At 40.9% G+C, this 27011-nt stretch overlaps 1 protein-coding gene across 2 annotated transcripts in view; it reads right to left on the bottom strand.

Annotated features, from left to right (window-relative positions):
* Nucleotides 1–1179: 1179 nt before the first annotated feature.
* Nucleotides 1180–27011, bottom strand: part of LOC306835970 (cGMP-dependent protein kinase 1) — a 76573-nt gene continuing 50741 nt past the window's right edge. For both annotated transcript variants that reach the window (XM_079362812.1, XM_079362811.1), the window contains exons 6-18: nt 22931–23008; nt 21227–21321; nt 13323–13388; nt 10811–10885; nt 5448–5544; nt 5200–5339; nt 4819–4908; nt 4063–4204; nt 3409–3572; nt 3132–3254; nt 2951–3013; nt 2791–2857; nt 1180–2679 (exon numbers count right to left, since the gene is read on the bottom strand). In XM_079362812.1, coding sequence (XP_079218938.1) covers nt 2581–2679; nt 2791–2857; nt 2951–3013; nt 3132–3254; nt 3409–3572; nt 4063–4204; nt 4819–4908; nt 5200–5339; nt 5448–5544; nt 10811–10885; nt 13323–13388; nt 21227–21321; nt 22931–23008 — 1299 coding nt within the window. In that variant the 3' untranslated portion in view covers nt 1180–2580. The remainder of the gene's footprint in view (nt 2680–2790; nt 2858–2950; nt 3014–3131; nt 3255–3408; nt 3573–4062; nt 4205–4818; nt 4909–5199; nt 5340–5447; nt 5545–10810; nt 10886–13322; nt 13389–21226; nt 21322–22930; nt 23009–27011) is intronic.

Genomic DNA, 27011 nt, shown 5'->3' with positions numbered 1-27011 from the left:
ATCAGCTCACTACAGCGGTTTGTAAAGAGAGGGCTGTCTTACCTGCGGCGCCCTCTTGTGGAAGAAACGAGTAATGACACCTCTAGATGCTTCAAATCAATCACAGCGTTATTTGCAATTGACCAAGAGACACACACCACTCAAAAGTATTGTTTTTACTCTATAATTTTTAAAAATCTTACACGTGGCACTCTGCAAAATCAATGTACAGCAGATTAAACAACAGAACAGAAGGCAGATATCAGGTAACATTGCAGAAGGCGCTCAATATAAGACTGAAAACCAGTGGTTTGTTAAGTGATGGCATATATAAGGCTTTGTGATCAACATAACCTGCTTGTAATACAGCAAAACACTATGCCTACGAAAGATCTTCCTCTCTTCTTTATTGTTGTTGATTTATGGATAATAATGTAAGCATAATCAGTCTGTGTGGGTGAATTATGCATTATTCAAAGAAGGTCATGGAATGATGATGCAATATGCTCGATGATACTGCGCCGCCAAAGATTGTCAACAGAAGCAAATAAGGATATAGGTTTATTTTTTATGAAGACTGCAAATCATTCCTGCTATCTTTAAGCGCTCAGATTTTATGTGACAGGCGTCTGAGCTTTGATTTATTCTTCACTTTTTTATCAGGCCAGTTGTCGTTGACTCCATGTGACCATCTATATGATATACAGAGAAAGAGAATAGCATGTCATTGCAGCCATGTCAGGTTTGATAAATATGTGTGTCATTGTTTTTCTTCTGTGAGATAAATCAAAGATGTAAGCAGGACTTTAATTTCATACACATTTGTCAGCCATCAAATGACGTAAAAAATCCTTGTCCACGGTGTTGGATGTATTTATTTGATATAACAAAGGGTGAGAAGCAGCCATCTAGTCGGACAGGTCAGTTTTTGAGGTGTATATGTGTACATGCAGCATCAGAGAGGACATGTGATGTGAATTTTGTATGCCATTGATTTAAGGCACTTTACATTACTTCTGATTTTATGCTCCGACTTTGGGATGAGAGATGGGATGATCAGGATGAGGCGATCGAGCAAGAGGTCAAACTTGTACATTTTGCAAAATATATCCTTTTTCCCCCCGATGTCTTTCACGTCACTTTCTTTTCTCATTTCCACACGATGATTCGAATGATGTGATTCTGATTATGTGAGGTAAATTTGGCCTCCGAAGAAGAAAGTGAGTTTTTACTGGATGAACTTAACATAGTTTAACATAGTTTAAAAAAAAACCCAAAAAAAACCTTCAGAACACCACTGAGCACAATGTAACACGGTGCCGAGTGAAAGCAAACACATTTCCACTCCACTTTACAAATTGACACAAGTCTCCAATTTTTTCTAAAGAAGGAAGTCAAAGTAAATTACAAAGAAATCCAGCACAAAAAAAAAAAATCACTATACGAAAACAATAACCAGTACTGTCATCTTGCCATCACTTGTCATAATTTATCAATAACAGCACCAAAGACGTAGAAACCATGTTCACAGTTATGTCAGAAGGAAACGGGGGACGAGGCATTTGGGTGATTTAAAGACAAAATAAAGAAGTATGCAGGTAGAGAAGCATTCATATGTGATTAAGAGCATTTTGAAGAAGAAAAAAAAAAAGACGGTTAAATTAGCTGGAACTGCTGATTTTCTCAGTTAATGGGTTTAAGTGCATAATGACACATTGCTTCAAGGAAATAAAAGCTGACATTTCACGTGTGTCGGTGTGTGATTCATTAAATCTCAAGCAGGGCACTTAAAGAGTCACGTCTCTCCTCGGAACGCACAGTGTTTGTGCTTGTCAAGGTAGTTTTACTAAGTATTTGATATGAGAGGATGCTTCTTCGTCAATCCAAACACGTGTTGTACTGTACATGCTGTTTGCAGAACAGATGTTAAAAATGAGGAGACACTCTGTGACATTCAGGTTAGTCTTGAGCACTTGATACCAGTTTAACGTCGCAAACTGCGACGTGTAAATCTCTGAGGACTGTCAGAGACTCGCAGCAAGCAGCTGCATGTCAACACAACAGAGAGCAACTGCAGCAACGTCTTAAATCCACCAAATATTTCACCCGAATATTGCAGAGAAACAAAGACAGAAAAATAAAATCAGCCACCAGCCTCCTCTCGTTTGGAGCAGTCTGTCTTGTTTGTTTTTAAAACAAAAAAAGTTAGCCTATCGAACGTTCATCCAACCACTAAATCCCTGTTACATGGAAATCTGGCTCCATAATCAGCGTACTGTGTGTGTGTGTGTGTGAGTATCCCTGCACTTCCTTTCCTTTGCCTTTAGAGCTGAGTGTAAGACAACACTGAAGAAGTGCTACAGCAGTCCCGTTTTTAAATGCTTGATCCAGAGCCACAGTGAAATAAAGGCATATCGGTGACCCAGAGGGGTTTGCCATCCATCCGTTTAACTTCTTTTTCCATATGCTCTCTTTTGTATTTAAGCAGTTCTATTTTTTGTTTTTTGTTTTGTTTTGTTACAACATTGCCTTGTCCACACGCCGGCCTCAAAGCCAACAAAAGAAGGTTTTTCTTTTGGTTTAAGGTGAGAGAGGAGGACTTCAAAAGTCAACATCCCAGCCGGAGTTGTCGTCTGGAGGCGGGTCCTCGTTGTCCTCTGGGAAGCTGTCGAAGTTACTCGTGTCGACTGCTGATGTGACCTGGAAGGAAGACAAGGGGAGTGATTCAAAGGAAGGCAAACAAAAAGTGAGGTTTTTTTTTAGGTGTGAAATTTACCACAAGACAGAGAGCAATCAGCAATGTGTACTTACATTAGGAATAATAGGCGGCGTCAGTGTTCCCTTCTTCAAGCCCTCCCAGTTAAAGCCCTCAAACCATCTACAGGGAAAAGAAACACAATTTGCTCAGCACTTTGACCACAGACGCAAATGTATAAATAAGAGGATTAGATGTATTTATTGGCATGCTCACTTGTGCTTTTGGATGTCTTTGACACCATTTTTCAAGTTTCCCAGTCGTTCAGACGGATTATCCCTGCAGCAGAAAAAAAACAAACCATTAAAAAAAAAAAAAAAAAAAAAACCCCGGTTCACCAAACAGACCACTTCAAAGAATGACTCTTAGTTTAAAGACCTTCAACGTCAACACTCACCTGCATAGCTTTTTGATTAGGTTGGCAGCATTTTTGGTAATTTTCTTTGGAAATTCGATCATGTCGATGCCTCTCAAGATGATGTTGTAGGTTTTCATAGGGTCCGGGCCAGAGAAAGGAGGGCTGTAGAACAGGAGGCAAAGATATGAATCTGGAGTGACAAATGCACATGTATTGATCCATTTTCATCTGTTTATCAGAGTTTCTTAACGGTTTGTCATTTGGTTGAGGAGGTGCATTAGATTATTTTGACTGACATGCCCGGGCTTGTGTGTACCTGCCAGTTAAGAGTTCGAACATGAGGATTCCTAACGACCAGTAGTCGGCTGAGATGTCGTGACCTTTGTTTAAAATGATCTCTGGTGCTACATACTCCGGCGTCCCGCAGAATGTCCACGTCTTCTTCCCGAAGCCGATCTTCTTCGCAAAGCCAAAGTCAACCTGACGAAAAAAGAACGACTCTCGTGCTCAGACAGACGAAGCTGAGAAATCATTTAGATGAAATCATCTGCATTTTGTCCTTTATTTGATCAGACTGAAGTCGTTTCTCGTTATAATGATGGTGAAGTTGAAAACGGTGTCATCATTTCAGTTTCAGAGTTCTCCACTTGATGCTTATTCATGATGGATAGAAGGAGTGAGCAGCTGGTTGCTGCTCTGCCAAAAGCTACAAACTGCTTTCTCCATGAGGAGTGAGGGGTATGGCACTACCCCAAGAAACACAGAACATGAATTAACCTCAACTACGCCTTTCTTTATTCTATATTTACGCTTTAATTTTCAGCCAGCATGAGGCAAGTGTTCAAATTTCATTCGATTCATCATCCCCCGGCATCAAAGACAGAACAGCTTTCTCATTAGCAGCGTTTCTGACCTTCAGCAAACACACTGCAGATGAAGTTTTCATGTTGTCATTCAAATGATCACTCACCAGTTTGGCATATCCCCTGTGGTCCAATATAAGGTTCTCTGGTTTGAGGTCTCTGTAGATGATTCCTTTGGAATGCAGGTAGGCGAAGGCCTCCACCACACACGCGGTGTAAAACCTGGTGGTCGAGTCCTCGAATGAACCCCTGGAAACACATCAAGACAGCAGAGCTGAAACAAACAATCTGTCTCTCTTGTACCAACCACCAACTTCTCGACTCGCTCCTCTCTCTGCATACACCATCGTAGACCCTTCATGAAGAACGTGTCGAAGTGTAAAATACTCTCCATAAAACCAGCCCTGAATTTCAACACCTTGATTTAAGATGAGATTTACTTTTATTGCCCCCTTTGGAGCTCTGTTTCACAAGTCATCCAGAATATAGAACAATTGACTTAAATAGAGCGCACATGCTATAAATTGAACTAAAGAGTTAGAACTGTGCTGTTGCAGAGTTCCCTCTTTATGTATTAACTCTTTATAATACATGTCAGAGAGCAACCCTGAATTTCCCTCGGGATCAATAAAGTATCTATCTATCTATCTATCATGTGAAAGCTTAATGTGTAAAACTGGAATGTAAAACCACTGATAATCTACAAACCTACAAAGTGTATCTCAAATAGGTCTCTACAACTGTGACACTTCCTCTTTCCATGTTGTAGTTCTTACACGTAACTTGCATAAACTGGGTAGAAATAGGACACAGTGACCGTGCTACATCTCCAATGAATCTGAAAATGGTGAACTTGAGCTCACCGGTCTCGCAGAATGGTCCACAGCTCTCCTCCTAAACACGCTTCCATCAACATGTAGAGGTACTTGCTGTCCTTGAATGTTCTGTAGAGTCTGAAAACACCAGGGGCAAAATATGAAATGCCTCATGAACATCTAGTCGAGTGAATATTTGAATTAATTTTCTTCCAATGAAATTTAAAAAAAAATAGAATCATCACAGGGAGACACATTTTTTTTTAGATATTAAGTAACAGAAACAGCCAGACTACTTATTTTCTGTACTTTGAAAACTGTGTTCGATATAATTCACATGAGGGGAAACTTCACAAACCCTCTGTTCTGAGGTTTAATTATTGCTCCTTGAGAAACGTGTTGCTTATAAATGGTGTTCTCGATGTGTACCTAACGATGAAGTCAGAGTGCGCTTCCTGCATGATGAGCTTCTCTGAGCGAATGTGCTCCTGCTGTCTTGTGTCGACAATGTGCCGCTTCTTCAGGATCTTCATGGCGAAGGTTTTGTTCTCGTCACTCTTGAGCTGAACCTGCAGCCAGAAGGAACACAAAGGTCAGCCTTCACATATTGAGTTACAGAAACCAGCCAGCCAAATTATTACGAGTTAAAAAAAACAAAACAAAACAAAAAAACATACCAGCTCTACACGTCCAAAGCCACCAACCCCCAGCGTGTCAATGATGTTAAAGTCAGCTAGGTTTAGATTGAAGAAAAAGGCATTCTCTGCTTCATACCTGTAGTTCCGAGAAAAGAAAGGGAAACAACGCAGAAAGGGAACAGGATTAGGGATGAGGTGAAGGATGAAAGAAGAGATAATCCACTTTAAACAACCTGAGACCAATCCTACGCCTCTCCTCCAGCTCATTTGTTTGTGAATCTTAGTGCAGTCACCTCATATTAAGCTATGGAGGATGTTATGGAGGATGTGGAAGTTTGCACGATTATAGGAACCTGTGAACAGGATGTTTTTTTTCTGTCGTCCCACGTCAAACCGTCCTGACCTTACTTTGAACACGGGCTATCGGTGCCTAGGAAGAACAAAGGTGGGTCACACGAGCTGCTCGCTACTTAGCTGTCCCCCCCCCCAAATGCCACTGCAGACTTGACAACAGAGGACATGTTTCCACGTGTCCATCCCTTATCACCAAATGTTCTGTTCATGTCTTCTGTGATTATTGTTTGATCCAGACATTGTTACATCAGCTCAGTGTCGAGATCAGTGGTCTTAAGATAGATCTGAACCTGGGACATCTTCTTTTTTTTTTTTTTTGCGGGGGGGGGGGGGGGGGGGGGTCATCCAGAATGGACCATTGCCAATACAGACTTTTATTTATATGACAGTAATCAAAACATTTCCCAACAACCAAGTGTTGTTTAGACAAAACGGAAGACGTCCTTCGTTAAGCAGTCTGGATTAAGGTTATGTATACATAGAGGTTAAACAATGACTCATTTTACGAGTGCTGTTTATTGGGTTTGAATTGAAGAAGACAAAAAAGGGATATGGGACTCTTGCATTTGCCTGACTTCGCTAACAGCTTATGTAGTTATATGAGATGTGGAAAAAGAATTTACTCCGTCAGATCGACAAGATAAAAATTGGTTCCACTTTTAAGCGAGAAGGATACAACTATTTTCCTAAGCTGCGTACCAGCAGGCCCAGTGTTGTCAGGTTACCGAGCTCCATGTTTTCGCAGAAACACATCAGGTTACCAGGACAGTCACTGTTTATTTGTGGTTGTACATAGGCACTGCCACATGCACGTAGGATTCACAGGTGATCCTTTTATCTTTTTCTCCCCTCCCATAATCTGGAAACCATCCCAGAATACACTCCAAATCCCAAAATGCTCTCTGCTTAAGACAAGGACTGAAGAAATTAACCGGGTGTGCATGTCTAACTGCATGTTGGATAGGATTATCATTAATGTCAGGGTGAATGGCGCGTGTGCACTCGTAGATTTATGGGTACGCAAATGGAGATGGAAAATAAACACAAGAGCTAAGAGGTGTGGACGTGTGGTGTGTGAGTCGCATTAATGACGTCGGCCTCAAGCTCTTTCAAGATATATCGAGTGGTCGTCCAACAGTATGGTGTGGCTTTAAAAAAAAAAGTTTAAAAGTAATAGTGTAATCTGGCCAGCAGATGGCAGTGTCGCTCTATTAGACGTGTCAACGGTAATGAACCAAGGTGAACAAAGCCTCTCATTGAAGCCGATCAACAAATTGAATCCTTTTTTTTGTCATGAAGCGAATGGAAGAATGAAATACATTCCAAACGAATACAGTTAAATAACCTTGAATCCGACTGCTGTCACTTCCTTTCAACAGACTGTAATCAAGGTTTCACGCAGGAAAAATACATTCAGTCGCAGCACGTCTCAACCAAGGACACACAGGAACGTTGGTTGACAGTAATTAAGATATTCACAAGAGCCGCAACAAAAATTCTCACAGATGATTTTTCCATAGATTGGCTGAGATCATACGTCTCATTGTCCATACTGATTAATTCTTCAGATGGGCCGAGACAGACTCTTTTCAGTGTCTGAGGCAATAAAGGGAATATGATACTGGCCAGCAGACCCAGCGGGACTGCAACCACAGATTCACCTTTATACATGTCTAAACCATAACTTTGAAGACTTAAACGGAGCTTAGCAGCATCCAACACTAAAGTTTATATCTAGTTAGTTATATAGTAAATGTATTTTGAGAGTTTTAATGACCTGTTACATGGCAGATCCATTCCTACCACTGAAATACATACAAAGTGCAGGTCAAGTAGCACCCCAGTGGGTAATGATCTGTATCAGTGAACAGATGAGATCATAGAAAATGATGCAATTCCCAACTGTGTGTGTGTGTGTGTGTGTGTGTGTGTGTGTGTGTGTGTTCCTTTGCTCTGGTTCTTCTTGGTCTAGTCTGTCTCAAGGGAGAGAGAGCGGGGAGGACAGCGTCTCTGACCTTAAAGCTGACTCTAATTAAATGGCCCTTTTTATTTACCGGTAACCCCTGCTTATTGAACTCCTCCACCTGATCAACATTGGTGAGACGTGCTTAGGATCACTGGGTCTTAGTTTGCTCCTCCGTCTTCACTTTCTGTATAATAGAATGTCAAGAACGTTTCAGGACTGCCTGCCCCTGACATCTTCCTGGGCAGAAGATTTTCCCTGTCGTAAAAAGCGGGGGAGGGGGTTCTTGGAAGGGAAGACATTATGTGAAAAGGTTTGTAACATAACCTATATGGGGAAAGAAGCAAAAGAGTTCAACACTAGTTATTTTTCCTTTTAAAGCATGTAACCTTCCCACTTTATATGACAGTTTCAAGGTCAGTCTAATAGCACAATAACTTTCAGAGAATGGCGTCTCTCCAGAGCGCCCTGGTCGCCTGCTTTCAACACTATATAAGTAACATTAGCAGCAGGCCGCTGTTCTCTCATGGTTTTACAGTATTAGATCACACATCATCCATCATTCGACCTGAAGACTGCTCCGCCTTCAGATTGAATTAACGAACCATATAATGCTAATGATGTTCAGGGGCAAGCGTGCCCCAAAAGTTGTCCTGCTCTGTGGAGTGTGCTTTTGTTTTGCATCTGAACGTAGAGCAAAGCTGCTGAGATGAGCTCTCGTGCCGATGGAGCTGTTTTATCCACAGAAAGATGATGAGCAAGGAGGGGAGAGGAAACTTTTTCAGGATTTATTGTGAGATGCCAGGTTTGGAAAAATGTAAGCTGAGTCTCACTTTTCAGAACAAAAGCTTCCTTTCTGAATGGAGCAAGCAAAGGGCAACTCTGGACAAGGACCATTTCTTAATTTCAGACCATTTCAACAAAAGTGGATAAAGTGTCACTAACAGACCCCGGACTAATTAAACCCCTGGTTGTGTTGATCATAGTAATGCGAAAGTAAAATGTTACATTCTCTAACAGATCATTTGTTCGAAAATTGCACAGCTGACTTTGCAGTTACCAGAAAATCAATTCCACCTGGCATCTCCTATAAATATTGTTATGGCACAACAGCTTCCACCAGCTGAGAGAAATATGCCCTCCTTTTTGTATTTGAGTAAGTGGAACACATGGAAATAGTGCCACTACAACGTCCTGTTCCTGCAGTGAGCACTGGTCTTTGTGATTTGAATGATATTTGCAACAAGTCTCATTTGCAAAGTAAGGTGGCAATGTTGCGCCAACTTTTGAATATTCCCTCATAGATTCAAATGGGAGAGGACGTTATCTGCTAGGCAGTAGAGACTGCATGTTCTTCACTTTTTGCCCCTGCTGTATGGATTGTACACTCTCCTTTTCTCTCATTTGCACAGTTTTAGCAGCAACAGGTCTAAACCGAAACAGATACCATAAGAGCTTATCTGTTTTACAACAGTGCTGTTGCACTCTGAGTCCTTCAGTGGGCACCAAATCGCACCAAACCAAATTCCTCCCTAATATTGCTTTTAATAATTGTTCTGTCGATAAATTTACTGTAGGAACAAAAGATTGGAAAAGAACGTACAGTGGCTTTATTGCTATGTTTAAAAAAAAAAAAAAAAAAAAAAAGGGATTCATGCCGCTGTGGTAAGATATAAAATAAGCTTGAGAAAATTCTACATTGTGGGTGCATTTCTGTTTCACACCTCTACATTCTCACCTTGCCTTTCATTACGTCAAATACTTTCATTTATGTTAAATGCACCCAGAAATACAGCTGAAGTTAAACAGTTGAAAGGGTTGCCTTCACTGCACTTCGTACAGTTTGAGGCTCCTCCTGAAGAGGAAGCGGCAACCGGGTCGAAGTCACTGTGCGCACACAGCACCTAGCAGCAAGTAGGGGAGGTTACTTTGAAGAAAGGACCTGTCATCCTCACAGACAGCAGCTGGAGCTTGCAGTATAGTTACAGTACTGATGCACGGGTCCTATCTGCTGTGACCAATTAGAGAGTTTCTTTTACCAAGGGATCCTGACTCAGGCTTTCCTCATTATAGTCACACATGTGTTCAGCTTTCCCACACACATACATTGTACACACAGCACACTACTGTGACATGATCTTCATCAAGTTTTAGAGAGAGAGAGAGAGAGAGAGAGAGAGACTTTGTTTCTAGATAAAAATAGTGTTGAGAGCAGGTTTTTATTTTATAACTAGTGGTCATGCTAATGCTGCTCATTTGCACCAATCATCAATCTTTAAAAAGAGACCCTGAAGACGAAGTGAGGCTGAAAATGAAGGAGACATTCCGGGTTCATTTATCGCACACATCAGTGGGTAACAAGCTGTAAGGGGCATTAAACCTGTCCTCTCTCTGTGCTTTGGGCCTGTGTCAAATAGTGACTGCTGTTATCTTCTGCTCTGCTCATGGCTGCCTGACTTCCTGACGCTGACTGACACCCTGCAGTCCGATGCATATCCAAAGCATCGTAGCAAAGTATAGATCTCTTTGCCCCCCCCTCACTCTGTCCATCTCTCGTCCTGCTCCCGAGGTGATAATCTGCCCCTGCCCTCCCGCTCTCTGTAAACTGTCATTAACGGCTTCTTGTTTCCCCTCACCTTGACTCACAACATGGCCCAGAGCGAACGAGAGAGGTATCAGATTATGCCAACACGCAGCCGTCTGAACCCCAAGATGCCCGCCTCATCGCCAAGGTGCCCTGTGCTTTCAATAGTCTCTTGTTTCCATAGCGACGGTAAATAGTGTACATACTAATTCCTCTAGAAATAGAGGCAGAGGTCATAGCTTCTGCTTCATGGCCTGTCACCCGGGTATTGTGCTGTTGTGTAACAGACCTAAAGGCAAAATGTGTTAATTTCCAGACTAGAGCACGTCTCTTCTTAATATGTTGCAGTCGTGGTGTTGTGCAACGTCTGAAAGGTTACTGGGATGGAACATGAACACAAAAGACATTTAAAAGCCTAAACGTACCCAAAGCTATATGATCAACTTTCATAATTGCTATTTGAATGAATTCGTTCACACGAGGAAACCATAACCTTCTTACTTGGCTTTGGCGTCCGCATCCTCGTGGCTTTTATTGGACACGTCCTCCAAACCTCCAATCAGGTGCTTGAATGAACTGTAAAAAGAGACAGTGAAGGTTATAACATCACAACTTTTCGGAGACCTTTTGTTCGGTTCAGCGAGCGCTTCAAGAAGCTGGTACAATATATGGCCACACCGTCGTAAAACATGACACTGCCAGTAACTATTAAATATTCATCAGTCAGCTTTTAGAGAGACTAGGCTCTAAAAATTCAGCGAGAGCAGAGAAAACAGATTTGTCAAAGACGTGTAAACACTTGTGAGAGCGTATAAAGGTTGAGAGGGATACATGCATTTATTTTTAATTACTTTCTAAAAATATGAACAGAAAACAGAACTTGTTGCTAGTAAGTGGGTATTATACAAACGACCTTACTCGTGAAATCTCAAAGAAAACATGTTCTGTTTATCAGTAACATGTTAGCGGAGATGTTATTTAACTGTGAGAAACAAGGCAGTCTATTCAGGCCTTAGTAATACCACTTGAGAGGGCTATTGCATTGCCCGATACACCAGGGCTTAATATATTCTCATTAGTATGATCAAGCAGGATATGAAAGTTAAAGTTAAATTAAAATGAAAGGTTGACCGCAGAGTAATCTACATAATAGGCCAACTCCCTGAAATAAGATCCTCTTAAGTTGCACTCATGGGGAAAGCTGCTGCATGAAAAATCGCTACGTTTTGCCTCATTTCTCTCTGAAGTACGACTGCCAATGCTTAAGACTCCAAACATCCTGAAAGAACAAATAACTGAGAGGTTTTTTTTTTTTTGCACTTGGCTCATCAAGCTGTCAGCCAGAAGATGGAATACATCTGGTGTTTTCTCCTGTTGAGACCATAATGCCTGCAATTGGGGATTTTTTTCTCTCTCCATGCTTTCCTTTAAAAAAAAACCAAAAACAAAACAAGTCTGCTTAGTTTCTATTATACTGAGATGATGACTCCCTGCTGTTCATTTTTATTCCATGTATCATTCCGACTGCGTTTAACTTATCCCTTTCCAGCACAGCTTCTCTAAACATCCTTAACTTGCCTCTTAAGCTTCATCTTTTAGTTTGGTGCATCACACATGCATAGGCAGGCACACATGAGTACACACAAAAAGCTTAAACCTAACATCTGCACAAAAACTAGCCACATTGGTGACACACACACTATTAGTGTTTTGGGCTGTGATAGCATTAGCTGCTTGTGTGAGAGGCAGAGTGAGAGCCAGGGGTAATCACCTGTGCTCTATGACTCACTCACTATCCCCTCCACGAGCTCATGGATGACCCATTTGTGCTTGCTGTGTTCCCTGAGGGCAGAGGGAGTTCCTGGGAAAGCTGATATCATCTCCAATCTCCTCCCCACGCTCAATGCCCATCTGTCTCTGTGTACCCTCCACGTAGCTTCAAGTCATAGACAGAGATGCTCTGAGACTTACTGTTTATTTGATTCCTCACTTAAAAAACCCCCCACTGTCTTCATATACACTTTATTTTTTTTAACTTACTTTAGATCATTATCCTCAATAAAGTTACAAAAAATAGGCGAGGATAAACAAAAACACCCTTCAAGGTACTGGTGTAGCAAATGAGCATCGGCTATAAACACTTTGATACCTGCATTAAAATGGCTGTTTTTAGTTTATCTATGTGTAATTGTATCTGCCCCATCAATGAATCCATCAATAAATAATGTCAAATAAACTGTTACCATAATCTAAGGAAAGAATCGAACCTGAGGCGCAAACATTGCAAGTGGTAAATAAAGCAAAAAATAAATCTCTTTAATTATCTTTTTTTTTGCTGCACATCTAGCCGGGATCTAAATTCTTTACTTCAGGCTTTGTAGGATTAATGAAACATTTCACAGCTGCCCATTTGACCTCACTCAATCCTATCAGTTGAATTATTTATGCTGGCAAGATATTGCCCTGAGAATTGGGGAATTGCTGCGTACAGAACTCGACATGATCAGCTGATTGGAGGTGATTATTCAACAAGTCAATACGGTACAGTACAGTATCGTGAAGCATGATCCAGAAAAAGTATCAGCCATAATTAATGCAATCTCCTTGATTTTTCTTCTTTGAATAGAAACGATTGGACACTTGAACAAAAAGTTGACTTTTTTTTTTTAAAAGGTTGGAAACTGACATTGTGAAAGCAGTGACGTCACATTTTGTGCCATGCTTTTCCCCTGAGGTGTAAAAGCCTGATTTATTCTCTCACTAATGTAGTGACAGTGAAGCCTGTTTCAGGAAACGCTCTTTGCTTGACAGTAATGAGCAAAGGAAGCTTTATTTATGTAGTAAATTTAGAACACGGAGGCAATTAAAAGTGCTTTACACAGGCGAGAAAGGCTTTAGAAAGCAGAACTGGCTGCTCTTGACATCGATTGAGCTCCTTTACCTTGTGACTTTTGTTGACTTCTCTTTAAAGCCAAAGAAACCAAAGGATTATTAATCAGCTTTTAATACTTACTCTCTGTCAATGACTAGACAGGTGACTGCCTCTGCTGCAATGACGTTGGCTGTTCTGATGTCCTCCCTGGAGAAACAGATACAACAACACATTCAGGAGTCAGTAATCACACATTGAACAGCCATTATTCAACCATGCTATTATTCTTTCTAAATGTTTTATCAGAGCACTGATGATGGAAGCAGTCGAAGCTCTACATCATCAGCTATGTCCTTGACTCTATTCTCTCCATAAATGGCACTGGCACTCAATGAAATCATCACTCTCAACAGGCAACACACATTACTGCATTATCGGCATTACTCTTTATTGTATTTGATGCCAGGTTCGTCTTCCTCCGATGATGGAGCCTCTTCAGAGGAGTCGCCCCAATCGCATGTATCCTCTGAGTCTGTATCCCAAGAATCCATCTATTACTTAGAAAAAGTCCCCAAAGTGATAAGGCTTTAACTCTGAACCAGCACGCTCAGCAGGACTGCCCCCTTTAACAAAACAGACATCTGCACCTCTTGTACATGAATATCCAATTCAACTGAAGTGTTACCAATTTAGCAACTTTTGTCTATTACGCTCAAAAAAAGGAGAAAATTAGTCCGGGGAAGTCCCATAAGCAGATGGTCTCGTGCCCCATCAGTATAAGAAAAGATCATCCAGTCGATGAATTTCATATCCGTGGAATAAAACGTTAAAAAGGACGCCGACGGTTACTGATGTCTCTCTCTGTTTGATCTGAACTCAGACATTTGTCAACCTATTTCAATGAGCTGAGGTGATAAGTCCCCCTCATGTTTTGTCAACTCCCTCTGCCCTCCCCTCTTCTAAACACACACGCAGCAACTCCTGAAAACACACACACACCTACACACAGTCTTTGTCCTGACCCCTCTGAGTAAAGGTCACAGCTGGTGGGGGAACAACGGGTTTTGAAAGGTGAGGACTACAGAGGAGAGGAGAGGGAGGCAGTGTTGGGATATATTAACAGATGACTGAAGGGGCCCTCGACCTGGTACACGGTCCAAGCAGTATTTCATTCAGCTCAGATAAGCTCTTAAGACCTGCATCCTCAACGCTCTGGCAAACAAACAAGGCTCCACCTGCTCTTCTGTTTGGACACAACTGCATGCAATAGCATTTACATAGGCACAATACTGACATTATTAACAAGCAGGTTAATAGGGGGAAGCACAACAGCAGCCCCAGTTTGGATGGAGACACTATTATGCTGTAATTAGTTCGGGGAACAGGCTCTTGATGAGTGCCAGTCTGAGGTAATGAGTTCTCAGCGTCACACAAGACTGAGGTGAGGTGAGAAGTTTGAGCGTGAAACAGGTGTGGAGGAAACTTATTTCAAAGCATGCCTTTGTAAGCCGTAGTTATCTTTGTACTGCAGACATGGTTCTCTGAGGGAGCAAAAGGTGGCATTACACCCTCAATTCAAATGTCTGCACCACAGTTTTTTTTTTTTATTACTTTGTTCACAATAAGTCATCAAGGCTGTCAAAAGACAATAGCGACACAGATAATGATCTGATGTTCATGGTTGGTGCACAAATCCCCAATCGATTGTAAAGGTTCCATGCGGCACAAATTGTAAACAAAAATAAGAATGTACTTGCAAAAAATGCCACTCAGTTGAGTTTATTGCAAAAACGGCAAACCTTTCATTGGTCATAGTTAAAATGGGGGAAAAAAACCTCAACCAAACATGGAGGATATCAAAAAACGTTTAAACATTTATTTGGTTAACCCGAGTGTCTGTCCGCCCACAAAATAAAACAATTAAGTCTTTCGACGCAGAGAAGATCGCTCAGTTTAAAATGTTCTCAACTTGTGACATCATAAGTCGGATTGTGGGGGAGACACAACAACAAGACAACGACATGAGTCCTAAACTAATTCACATGTTTTTTTTTGTATGTTACTTAATTTCTTGTTTGATTACATGTACTTCACTACTCTCCAAGGCTGAAGAGAAGCATCACATACACTTAATCCCATGATAATTTAAATATTCATGAGATGAATAATGAGTCTGCTCGCCCTGTTCATGTCTGCAGAGGCTCACATTGTTAAAGGCCAGCTGATAAGCAAAAAAAAATCAACAATCCTGTGGCTGTAGTCACTTTTCAAACGCTACTGCCAAAACTTCCACATATTTACCATCAGCAGTGTGGAGTGTTTTGAACCCGTTTTTAAATTCATGTCATACACTGTTTGTATCCAAGGGCAAAACAAAAGGGCCTCTTTATAGAGTGTAAAAAGTGAAGTCGATATTTCAAGAATGCCAAGGATTCAAGCAACCCGCATACCTTTCTTTTAACTTATATGTAAGGTACATCAGATGACACATCTCTTTTTATAATCACACGTATTAAACTGACACATCAGGCACACAGACACACAGCACTCTTCTCATCAGTGATAATGAGCTGAAACTAAAGCGACAGCCACAATCTGTTACTCGAGTTAATTTGTCAGTTAAAAGGGAAGCGTTCTGTGTTTGTGTCATTTGCTAATCACGGTGTTACAACTAACCAACACAACACCTCAGGTTGTATTAAAATAGTCGTTATGCAAGCATGAATCATCCTTCAAAGCTCTCAAGGGCTTCATATCAGAGCTTGTTACACTTTCCCCCTGCTGCTCGGATGTGGACAACCACTGAGTGTGCCATTACGTTGACATTAGCTATGTTTTATGTAAAACACAATCGCTACCTAACTGTCTGAATGATTTACTCATACACAGCCAGGCTTTAGTCATCCACAAGCCCTAAGATGGTTATGCACTTTTTAATTGTGGCGTAATAAGAAATGCATTGGAAACAGACACGAACGAGAAGCAGCTGACTGCTGTGTGAGGAATGCCCTTAGCGGCATGCGGTGTTGATTTCCAGTTAATAGTTGAAAGCAACCTGGTAATTGGACAGTGATCTGGATGTACTGGGATGGGGGTTATGAAAATAGCGCTGAGGGCTGAGAGTGGGGCAGGAGCTTTGGGCTGCAGGAAGGGAGGCAAGTCAGGGGTCGGAGCTTCGGCATGAACGAGAGATGCAGCTAGTAATGTGTGTGTGTGTGTGTGTGTGCTACGATCCTGAGACTGCAGGTGTTCAGGTGGGCCTGCAGCTGTGCATAAAACCCCACAGGTCTGAATCAAAGTACTTAAGCAATTGACTAAGCTTTTCTCCATTAACTGCAAATTATTCACTTCCCCATAGCTGCAGGGTAAGACCACTTTCTACGACATTTTTACATTCATGAATAAAATTGGCTCCAATTTATGAAAACTGAAAGGCTGATAAACACTTAGTCCTTGAAGTATTCATATTCCTTTATTCAAGTTCAGACATTCAAAAGTGTGAGCCGCTGAACTCTACGTCTGTCATAAGCTCTATGTTTACCAAACATGGACACAGTGGAAGAGGTAATGTAAAAGTCTTTTTTGTTTTACAAAAATGTCACTCTCTCGTCTGTCATGTCTGAGTGTAAACACACTGTTTGGATTCAATGCTTCTCATAGAATGGATTTCAGTGGACTGCCCCAGAAATAAACCTTCTGTGGCAGTGTTTGTATTTACTATTTCTTACTGTCAAATCCCTGCTCAGACATGCTCTTGATGGATCAGTACCGCAAGCGTGGTGAATACTTGTGGATTTTTTGTGGATTCAGGACTCTGCTGCTGACTCTCAATGTGAAATGCTGTTTTCAGCTCCCCCACTGCTCCACCCAACTCTCCATCCCCGTCCTCTCTGTCTCCTCTCATCTATCCCCCTTGGGGTCCAACACCTAAAATATATTTTTGGCCTGTGGGAAACTTTGAAGGAACAGTCCCTGCCTGATCATAACGAGATTACAACACAGAAATACTTCATGTTTCCAAAATAACAAAGACAACGTGGGATTCAATTTGAGTGAAGTAATTCTCAGACTCTAAAGCTTTAAACCTTTAGTAGTTGATATCGGTAGTTATTTTCTGAACTGATATGTTGTTGCTGTGTATCCATCTCTATGCCAAACAGGTTGCTGCTAATGGCTGCTATCAGTGAGTCTTGTTCAGCTGGAAGTGTCTGTTTGGTAAAAGGAAGATTTGACTGGCCATATGTTCCGAAAGCTTGCTCACTGGTGGATTAAGGTCAGGTATCTTCATAAACTATTATTAGGCAAGTGTGTTCATATAGCACATCAGCAACAAGGCACCTCAAGATTTTTTCACACAAGACATCCAAAGCATCATGACAAAGGGAAAAGAGACATTAACAGAGGGCACTATCATCAGACCAGGTCTATCTTAAACACCTTTGGTGTTGATTTCCAATACATAGATGCTGTCTACCAACACTTCAGGCCAGCCCTGCAGAGGTCAGCCACCCCAGTCTGAAAAGTCTGGCTCCTGTATTGTTTCCAGTGAAGCTTCATTTTTCCACAGCTGCCATCAGATGCCCTTAAACATCTCAATGGGACCACTGTGTTGTCAGGCTTATCTGGCATACTAGTTCTGTAGCCAAGTGTCACCTTCCCACATGTACCTGTAGTAACCCGCCCACTCTTACAAAACGTCATACCAGTGGTCTTAAATTGGTCTGATTCTGACACCAGTCATATTCTTGTCACAGACGTCACAATCTTCCCTTCACCTCTGACAATGTCTCATCAACTCGAACACTTCTGCAATACCAAGACATAAAAAAGCACACCCACACAAGGGGGAGGTCGGACACACTCTCTCTGTTGAGGGATGGATCGACACCTCAAATCAAAGTTCACACTTCAGCAACACGACAGGAGCCATGTAATACCACATGTATACATCACAGTAGAGTCTGAGAAACAATCTAAGGTTTCTTCAGCTGCTTTAATGAACATACACACACACACACACACACACACACACACGCAAGGAACCTCGAACAAACCATTATGACCAACAGGAGAAAAGACTTTGATTTGTAAATATGTTGTTCTCAAAGGCGACGTCTTAGTCGCCTTTGAGTAGGGGGCTATTGAGTTTCATGAGCGAGGACACACACAGTTAACTTCTAATTAGAGAGATGGCCCCGCACAAGAGCCCTCTGATCAAAAGCCTGCTGCCAACATGGCCGGCATCGCAATCATTTACATTTGCGAGACATGTTTCACCATCAAAGGTGCAGTTGAAAAGGCTTCTCTCGCCGAAGACACTCGGAGACAAAAGGCGTTGTTCGTGACGACTTCGAATAACAATACGAAGCAAACGTTGAGGTGGGAGAGCGCTTTGTTTAGAAGGGGAAGAAAATGTTCTAAATGATTAAACAAAGTGGCTCTTAAAGGTGCTTTGAAGAAGTTGAATTATTAATGTTGGATAAACGACACATTTTATTCATGCCTTTATGTAAAAGGCAACGCGTGATATACTGTGTATTGCCATAGTCACTCTGACAGTGTAAGTGCACAGTGATAGAGTCATTAGAGTGGTGAAGGAAGATCTTGGCTCTCTCTTTTTTAGAACAAACACCATTTAAAAGAAATCCCTGAATTAAACAGTTCAACAAGAAGAAGCACACCTGCTCAATCCATTGTTTGTGTCACGCTCAGGAAACACAAGTAATCTTGTTTTCTACATGTCTTTAGTATAAAAACAAAAAAAAACGATGTTTGGATCAAATATACTCTCCCTCTGCAACCTTTGGAGCCTCAAACGTCCTTCATTCATTTCACAACTGTGTAATTTTTTCATATCCTATAGTCATTAGCTATAACATATGGGGAAAGCCCAGCCATCTGTGCAATTCCAGCTGTCGCATGAATATCACTTTTAGATCGCCCACTTTGAAAGCGAGAACGATCATACAGAGAGTGACAACACTAAAGCTGACATAATTACTGTAAGCGGATACTGCTTTTGTTCATCTTGAACATCTCGTTGTGTTTCAAAGTGTTGTGGAGTTTGATTTTTAAATGATCTGTGTTGGTTTTTTCCATAAAGCCACCAGGAGATGGCGACATCCTCACCTGTTCATGCTGTCACTGCTGGCTACGTGCATGTATTCCCTCAAATGTACGTGCATGGGTGTTCTCGGTTTCTACCTGACCCCTTGAAGGCACACTACACTTCAGACTACTTTCTATCTTTACCCTGCCTCTGTTTTAATAAAAACATTGCCCATGGAGACACAGTCATGACAGCACAGGACAAACAGCAGGGTGAAAGCATCACTGGAGGGCACTGCTCTTTGTCTTCAGCAGGCATATAAAATACTTTGATTACTCTGAAGAGTTTCAGTGGAAGTATTTGAGCGCTTAAAAGGCACTGACATTTGCCATGAGCCATTTGATCCCAACAACACAGCTGAGGTACTTCAAACTCCTCTCAGTTCATCTCAACAGAACGGATGCTTCTGGCTCAGACTAACACATAGCTTACAAGTGTGTAATGCTGGGGTCTAGTCATTTAAAACATGTTTATCTGCTGTGTAGGTAGTAACAGCTATGCTCACATATTTAACAGAAATGTTATCAAAGGAAGTTCAAAGAGGCAGAGAATTCATTGTAACAGTCAAGGACAGCATGCAGATGTCCTTGAGATCGTAATGCTCGCACCACTGAGACTACAAGTGAAAAGAAATGACAAAAGAATGTAATTAGTCCATCGATAATATTGTTTAAATAAAGAAGTGTTCAGCAGGAAGCACGCAATATGACTGTTAAACGCCATGGTGCACTTACACAGTAGTAGCTATATCTATGTATTACAGTAAGTGTCACATAGGGTTTGCAAAGAGTCTCCCTTGTTTCCTCAACTTAATACAAACATAACATGTCAGAGTTTGGGCTGTACATGCTCACATTTGTTTGTTGTTTAATTATTATTAATATTATTATTATTTCCTCTTTTTTTTTTTACAAGGTGGGCGGCTCTTTAGGTTGTTATTCTAGAGATAGGACGGTGGTTAGAATCAGTGTTCAGGGACAGAGAGAGGAGGGGAAGGAGCCACAGGTCATATTCGAACCCAGGCTGCCCACCTTGAGGACTAAGCCTCTGTACATGGGGCATGCACAACCGCAAGGCTACCAGCAACCCATATGCTCCCGTTTTTTTTTAAACTATAGGCCAAGAATATCAAATTATAAACAATCAGTCAGTTTTTTTGCTTTTTTTGTCTTTAAACTATGTTTTCCGCCACTGCAAATAATCTAATTTAATCCAGCCTTGTGTTGTATGAAAACATGTAGACCCTATCCTTTATATGCAATATATATACTTATATATATACATATATATACATATATACATATACTTGAATTTCCCTCGGGATCAATAAAGTATCTATCTATCTATCTATCTATCTATCTATCTATCTATCTATCTATCTATCTATCTATCTATCTATCTATCTATCTATCTATCTGTCTGTCTGTCTGTCTGTCTGTCTGTCTGTCTGTCTGTCTGTCTGTCTGTCTGTCTGTCTGTCTGTCTGTCTGTCTGTCTGTCTGTCTGTCTGTCTGTCTGTCTGTCTGTCTGTCTGTCTGTCTGTCTGTCTGTCTGTCTGTCTGTCTGAAGGAATTCTCGAGAATAAATTAATGTAAAACAAAATGAAATGTATACATTTGGAAAAGGAGCACTCATAGATTCCTGGAGTTTTGCTTGGTGGTCCTTGCCTTGGAGTATTTTCCAAACACTTAAAGAATGATTAGCTATCTTAAAAAGCAGGTGGTGGTGGAAAAAAACAAGGACAAATGAGAGCTGGAATGTGATTGAAGGCAAAAAAAGACTGGATGGGTACATGTTATTTGAAAGAGGAAGGATATTAAAAACAGATTGCAAGTTAAACTCAAAAGGGAAGTGGGGTGACAGTGCAGGAGGCAGAAACAGCAGGAGAACAGAAGATTTCAATTGGAAGAGGCAGTGTTATTAGGAACAATCTTACCCTTGCAGTGCTTTTTCTCCAAACCAGTCTCCTTTCCCGAGGCTGCGCAGATAGACAGGCTCTCCGTTGGGCAAGTCTTCTCTGGTCACATTAACCTAGAAAAAGAAAACCAAGAAGAGTTAATAAGAGGAGTAGTGTGACAGGCAGGTGAGATGCTTTAAATGTGAAGAAACATTAGATTTACACATCTTTCCAAACAGAAAATGACATATAAAGAGGAGAAGTGCCTGTGTGAGATATCGCTTCGTTAAAGGTGACTGTCAATGCAGCGCAGGATCTAGAAGGCACGGCTGACCACTTCATTAGCCAGATGATGTGAGTGATGGGACTGAGCTGTGCGGATAGACTTTACAAATCAAGAGATGGCACTTGAAAAGATCATACAGGAAATGAATTAATACGGCCGGTTCACATAATGAAGGATCCTGTCTCCATCCATTAATCAGTTCCACACAGCACAGGTGTAGCAGCTTATCCCGCACACTGTAAAGCTGTCTATACTTGAATGACAGTATGAGGATTCAGATCTGATCATGTGAGAGCAGTAAAAAATCAGAGAGAAAAGACAGCAGAGAGACTTTGAGATGATCAGAAAATGTAGACCAAAGGGCACATTGTGCTTGTGGTGTGAAGCGGCCAAATTGGCGGAATGTCCTCTAGACGGAGTGCGCTGTCTGTGGTCTGGATGGAGACAAAGTGAGAGAAATGGAAACAGCCAAGCGGAAAGCAACGTTAAGGTCAGGAGTGCGTGTGCGTTTGTTTTCATGTTCACGAGTGAGTTTGTTATGTGATGTACTGTACAGTATGTGTGTCAACATTGTGAAGTTGGTTACATCTGTTTGGGGTCAAAGGAGAGTAAAGTTAAAGGACAGCAGGAGACATCAGGAATCATCATCCTTTACAATGACATGTACAACAGTACATCCTGAACATGTGCACTGGATGAAATATTCAGCTGTCTCCAAATACATAATGTCTCCAAATTAGCAAATTTTTTCGGGGTGGGGGGGGGGGGTGGGTGAGATGATGAGCTGCATGTGTGAATGCAAATCGCGACATTTTTCAACCTTACTTTACATACACGTTTTCCTGCCAACCCCCTAGTAAAATGTCCACATTAAGCTGGGTCGAGATGATGTGTGAACATAGCATGTAGTGGTTAAGACAATTCACCGTGGGCAAGACGGCGATGAAGATGTTCCTAGCGCCAACCAGTGAGCGACTGGTGCGATTGTGGTTCATGTAATCTATGAGCTCCACTACTGTGGATACTTTCAATCCGTGTTGCGTCAATATAGAGGCAAAACTGACACCATACTCTGTTTTGGCTTGCCTCCTGAGACACCTCCTCTCCCTATCCGACAGGAAAACTTTCACGCAATGACGTATATGTGTGGAAAACAACTTTAAAAAAATATCGGGGACAGGCCAACTAGAAACTTGGGATTTTATAGTTCGTGCTAGTTCTGAGCTGAACTTGGTGCAGAAGGAGGAACAGAAATGGGAGGACAAATCAAGGATAGTGAGTCCCTTCTCCTTTCTAGAAGCTCCTATTGCTGCTGTTAGAGAGAATGAAAGAGACCAGGCACCTGTCTCCTCCAGATCAAGACTGATAAAAGCCAACTTTTCACCCAGTTGGCCTTAAAGATCCATGATGCCGCAGTTATTATTTTGGTGTTCGGACAGAGTTTTTTTTTTCCTCACCTTTCCTTTACTGATGATGAAGAAAGTGTCTCCTCTGGCTCCCTGTCTGATGATGTACTCTCCGTCACCATAATGCGTCTGTCGAGAGAGAAGAGAAGATCAAAGAAAAGACATGTTACTCAGGCCCAGTACGGTGCTCGTCTCCTTTCTCCGATTGGGAGTGAGACACTCTCACCAGAGACGAACAGGTGCTCCACAGAGGGAGAATTGAAGGCTGAATTGGTTGCAGTGAGAACCAATGTGTTTCATTTCCTTCTACCCACTACTTTCTTGGATATGCCCTGCGACCTTGAATATGAAAAATCAGGTAAGGAAAACAAGTGAATAAATAAATGCCACTGCATCAAATCTGAAGGCAAATAACAGCTATAGGGAGAAGCCAAAAATGAATACACAATATCTATCCGTCAATCCATTTTCTATACCTTGTAATCCTGTTTAGAGTCTTGGGTGCTGGAGCCTATCCAAGCATCCAGACTGGGCACTGGTCTAACACAAACATAACACTTGATAGAAAGGAACACTGTCTCTCTCACACACACACACACACACACACACACACACACACACACACTCTCACACTTTGTGTGGAGAGTAATCTTCATGAATGTGATTATTCCAAGGACAGTTTCTTGTAAAGGTATACAGAAGTGATGTATAGGATGACATCGCTAAATGTGATGAAACCTTTGCCTGACAGAGTAACAAAACCATTACTACATCATCTACAGAACTATAGCACAGAAAGCACCAGAAGTGAAGAACTGGAAAACCCTGAGAGGAGCAACAGGCTAATATCAGAAATCGATTTGGCTTTTTATTTTGGCATGATATGTTTGGTTTCCATCAATGATGTTGGATTCTTGTGTTGTTTGAGTTCTCCTAATGATTGGGTTGATCATGTTGGTTGGGTTGTGCTTGATCTTTGGGTTCTTATGATGTTCTAGTCATTTTAGTGATGCGTGGGTTTTGTTGCGGCTTTATTCTTATACATGCTTTTTTTTTTAAATGTATGTCAAAGCACTTTATTAACTCTTGTATTTAAAGGTGCTTTCAAAATGAATACGCCTATAATTACCGATACAAGTAATGACTTAAGCTTTATATTTCTCTCACACAGAAATGAACACACGTTCAGACTTAACCAAGGACAACAAGCTCATCTGAGTAAAGATAACCTTCGACTACTACAGATAAAATAACCAATTTAAAGTATTAATAAATGTAGTATATAAAAAAACAAGACCCTTACGATGAGCATTTTTAAACAGTGAGACAATCGTATAATGGTGAAGATTGCAAAGGAGGCTGAATAAATTGTGACCATGTAAATTATGTAATAGGTGGCTTAATACACGTTTCATTTGTGAATATTAAAGTATGTACGGTCTTCACATGGAGCATGTATATGAGTGCCTTGCCAATGATGAAGTCTGGCTCTTTCTTAATAATGTAAATAAATCCAAATAATGACATCATGTGGCAACCTGGAGATAGAAACTCTCCTTGTGTGTTGTTTGTTTCCGTGTACAGAGCTCTGTGCAAATCAGAGTACATGTGATGTTGGCACAGGATGTGTCAGGCTGTGAGGAATCTGCAGTGATGTTTCCTGACTCTGGATGTATATACCTCCTGATTGGAGAGCAGGGTGGCTCCGTGGTGAATCTTTCTGCATTCCTGACAATCTGTTTTAATGTGTTTCTGTCCTGATAGGTGACTGACCCAAACCAGAAATGGATGTGATGCGTGACATGTCACGTGTACTTGCAAAAGAAAATACACAATAAGCTGCATCCAAGACCACATTTATTGGCTGACAACGGAGCTCAGCAATTCTTGTCAGATCATGGGTAGATTTTGCGCTGCATTTGCCAGTGTTTTATTCCCAACCCATTTAACCGAGGAAAGGTGCCTTGCATCTTAGTTTGCACTGAATGTTAAGTGTGTGTCTGATTCATATCTGCTGGGTGTGACTAAAAAGCAAAGCTTCTTGTTAACAGAAGGTTGATGTTATGGCATTTAATTTTTGGTTTATATATTATATTATTCTCTTCAAGCACGCCTTCAAGAAGAGGAAAACAGGAAAAATAGCTAGATTGGTCACATCAAAATTCAATTGCGGACCAAAATGATCCATTATAGTAGAGGACGGAGAACAGGACAACATGATGGATTTGACCATTATTTGACCCTCCACTACCATCCTGAATAACCTCAAAGGAAAAATGCAAATTATATTATAAAAAACAAAAAGGATAAAACCTTGAGCTGACAAAGTCAAAAAACACCCACTACGGATTGTTTATAGTGATGGCAGCAAATAAATCACTTAAAGCAACTGTTATAAGGTTTTAATTATATTGGCACTTGTCGCATAATTGCTCTTGCTTCATCTATGAAGCTGTTGATACAAATTCAATCAACTTTTGAAAACTAATATGTTATTCTGCCAACAGTGCAAACATTAATCAGAGTGCAGGAGTATCTGAAATGTCATGCAAACATCTCATTTTCATTTTGTTAACACTTGACTATTTTATGTGTTGTGTCAGCTCAAATATGAAGTTGGGGCACTGAGCCTCAATCATTAACTCATTAATTTAATTGCTAGTAAAGGAGTTTGCCCCCCTTAACAGGCTCTGGATAAAGAGGATTAAATCAAAGTGATTTGAAGGACATTTGATAAGACTGAGGGCCACTAAGGTTGAACCATGTAGCAGCACACAAGGTGCATTTTAAATGCTGGCAACATACAGTATATAAAGCTGTATCCGAACGAAGGGAGGTCTTCACCAATACAACAACAATCAGCTTCATGTTCAGACATCTGTCAAACTACCTTTTCTCTGCTTGCATTCCCCACAGTTCTCAGACTTTACATTTACACTGCTGAGACTGTTTTGCTGTATGTGTGTGGCAAAACAGCTGCCTCTTTTCTTTACTGAGATGAAATCCTTGGCCATAGTAGTTATGTGTACGCCCTTGTCCATATGTTTCCTTCACTTGGATTAAAGTATGCAGCCGAGTCACTCACAAGTCTCAAAAATCTGTTTCAAAAGTAATGCTTTATGCTTACTATGCTCTATTTGACTTCTTGTGTACACCATCTCCAACCAGGGTGATAAGTATGAACCTCAAGGTGTATGTATATGCATGTATTATGTGTTCATATGTTGACTATTACTTTCAGTCATTCTCATGTTTCTGTTCATGTTGCTGGTCACATCACGTCATGTTCATGCACCCCTTAAAATGCAGGCTTTCAATGTTGATCAGATCAAATAAATCTCTCTTCCCCTTTTTTTAATACTGTTTTCGAAGGCCTCTATGGACTCCCATCCTAAACCAGCTTAAGAATCACATGGTCAATCCAGCCCACAAGGAAAGACTGAAACTAATTTCTTTTTTGGCTTGTAAATATTTACACACTGAAGGTGCGTAACATGACATATTTGAACGTGACTGAAAAGATTGGAAGCCTCAATGTTGGCTGCACACATAAGTGTAAATGAGAATGTATTTTGCATAACTAAATTATGGTGGTGAAAACATCCAATAAAGTGATGTGCAGAATGATAGAAAATGTGATTTTTTCTTTTTAGACACATCTCAAATTGCACTCAGGGCGTGAAGAGTACATCCAGCAAGACTGCACATTTTAGTCCATTTATAACAAATTGCATTTCACAACTGCCTTCCATTTGGCAGCTCTTGTTGGGTGTAGTGTTTAAGATTTTTTAAATGTATTTTTTTCTGCCCTCCAGGCAGCCATTGGTTTCTATTTATTTACAGATGCAGACTGAAACAAGCCAGAGTTTTGTCATTCATCACAGCAAACATTGACTCTCACTTTTATTTTACAATTTTAACTCTTAAAGCTATTGTGCATAAAAATGTAGGTTCTAACAAGAAAAAAAAGTGAAAGTGGGTTTATGCTGACATTTACGTGGCAATAGATGTCAGCACTACATCAGTGAAGAGAGAAACATGTACTACAATGTGCCTCAGCTTGTTTAAATAGTTTGACCCAGGCTCTGAAATTTGAAATGGTATCTGGCAACAGTATGCTGAATTACTGAAC

Source organism: Symphodus melops, assembly GCF_947650265.1.
Source record: "Symphodus melops genome assembly, chromosome: 15".
NCBI lineage: Eukaryota > Metazoa > Chordata > Actinopteri > Labriformes > Labridae > Symphodus > Symphodus melops.
This window is presented reverse-complemented; position numbering and strand designations above follow the sequence as displayed.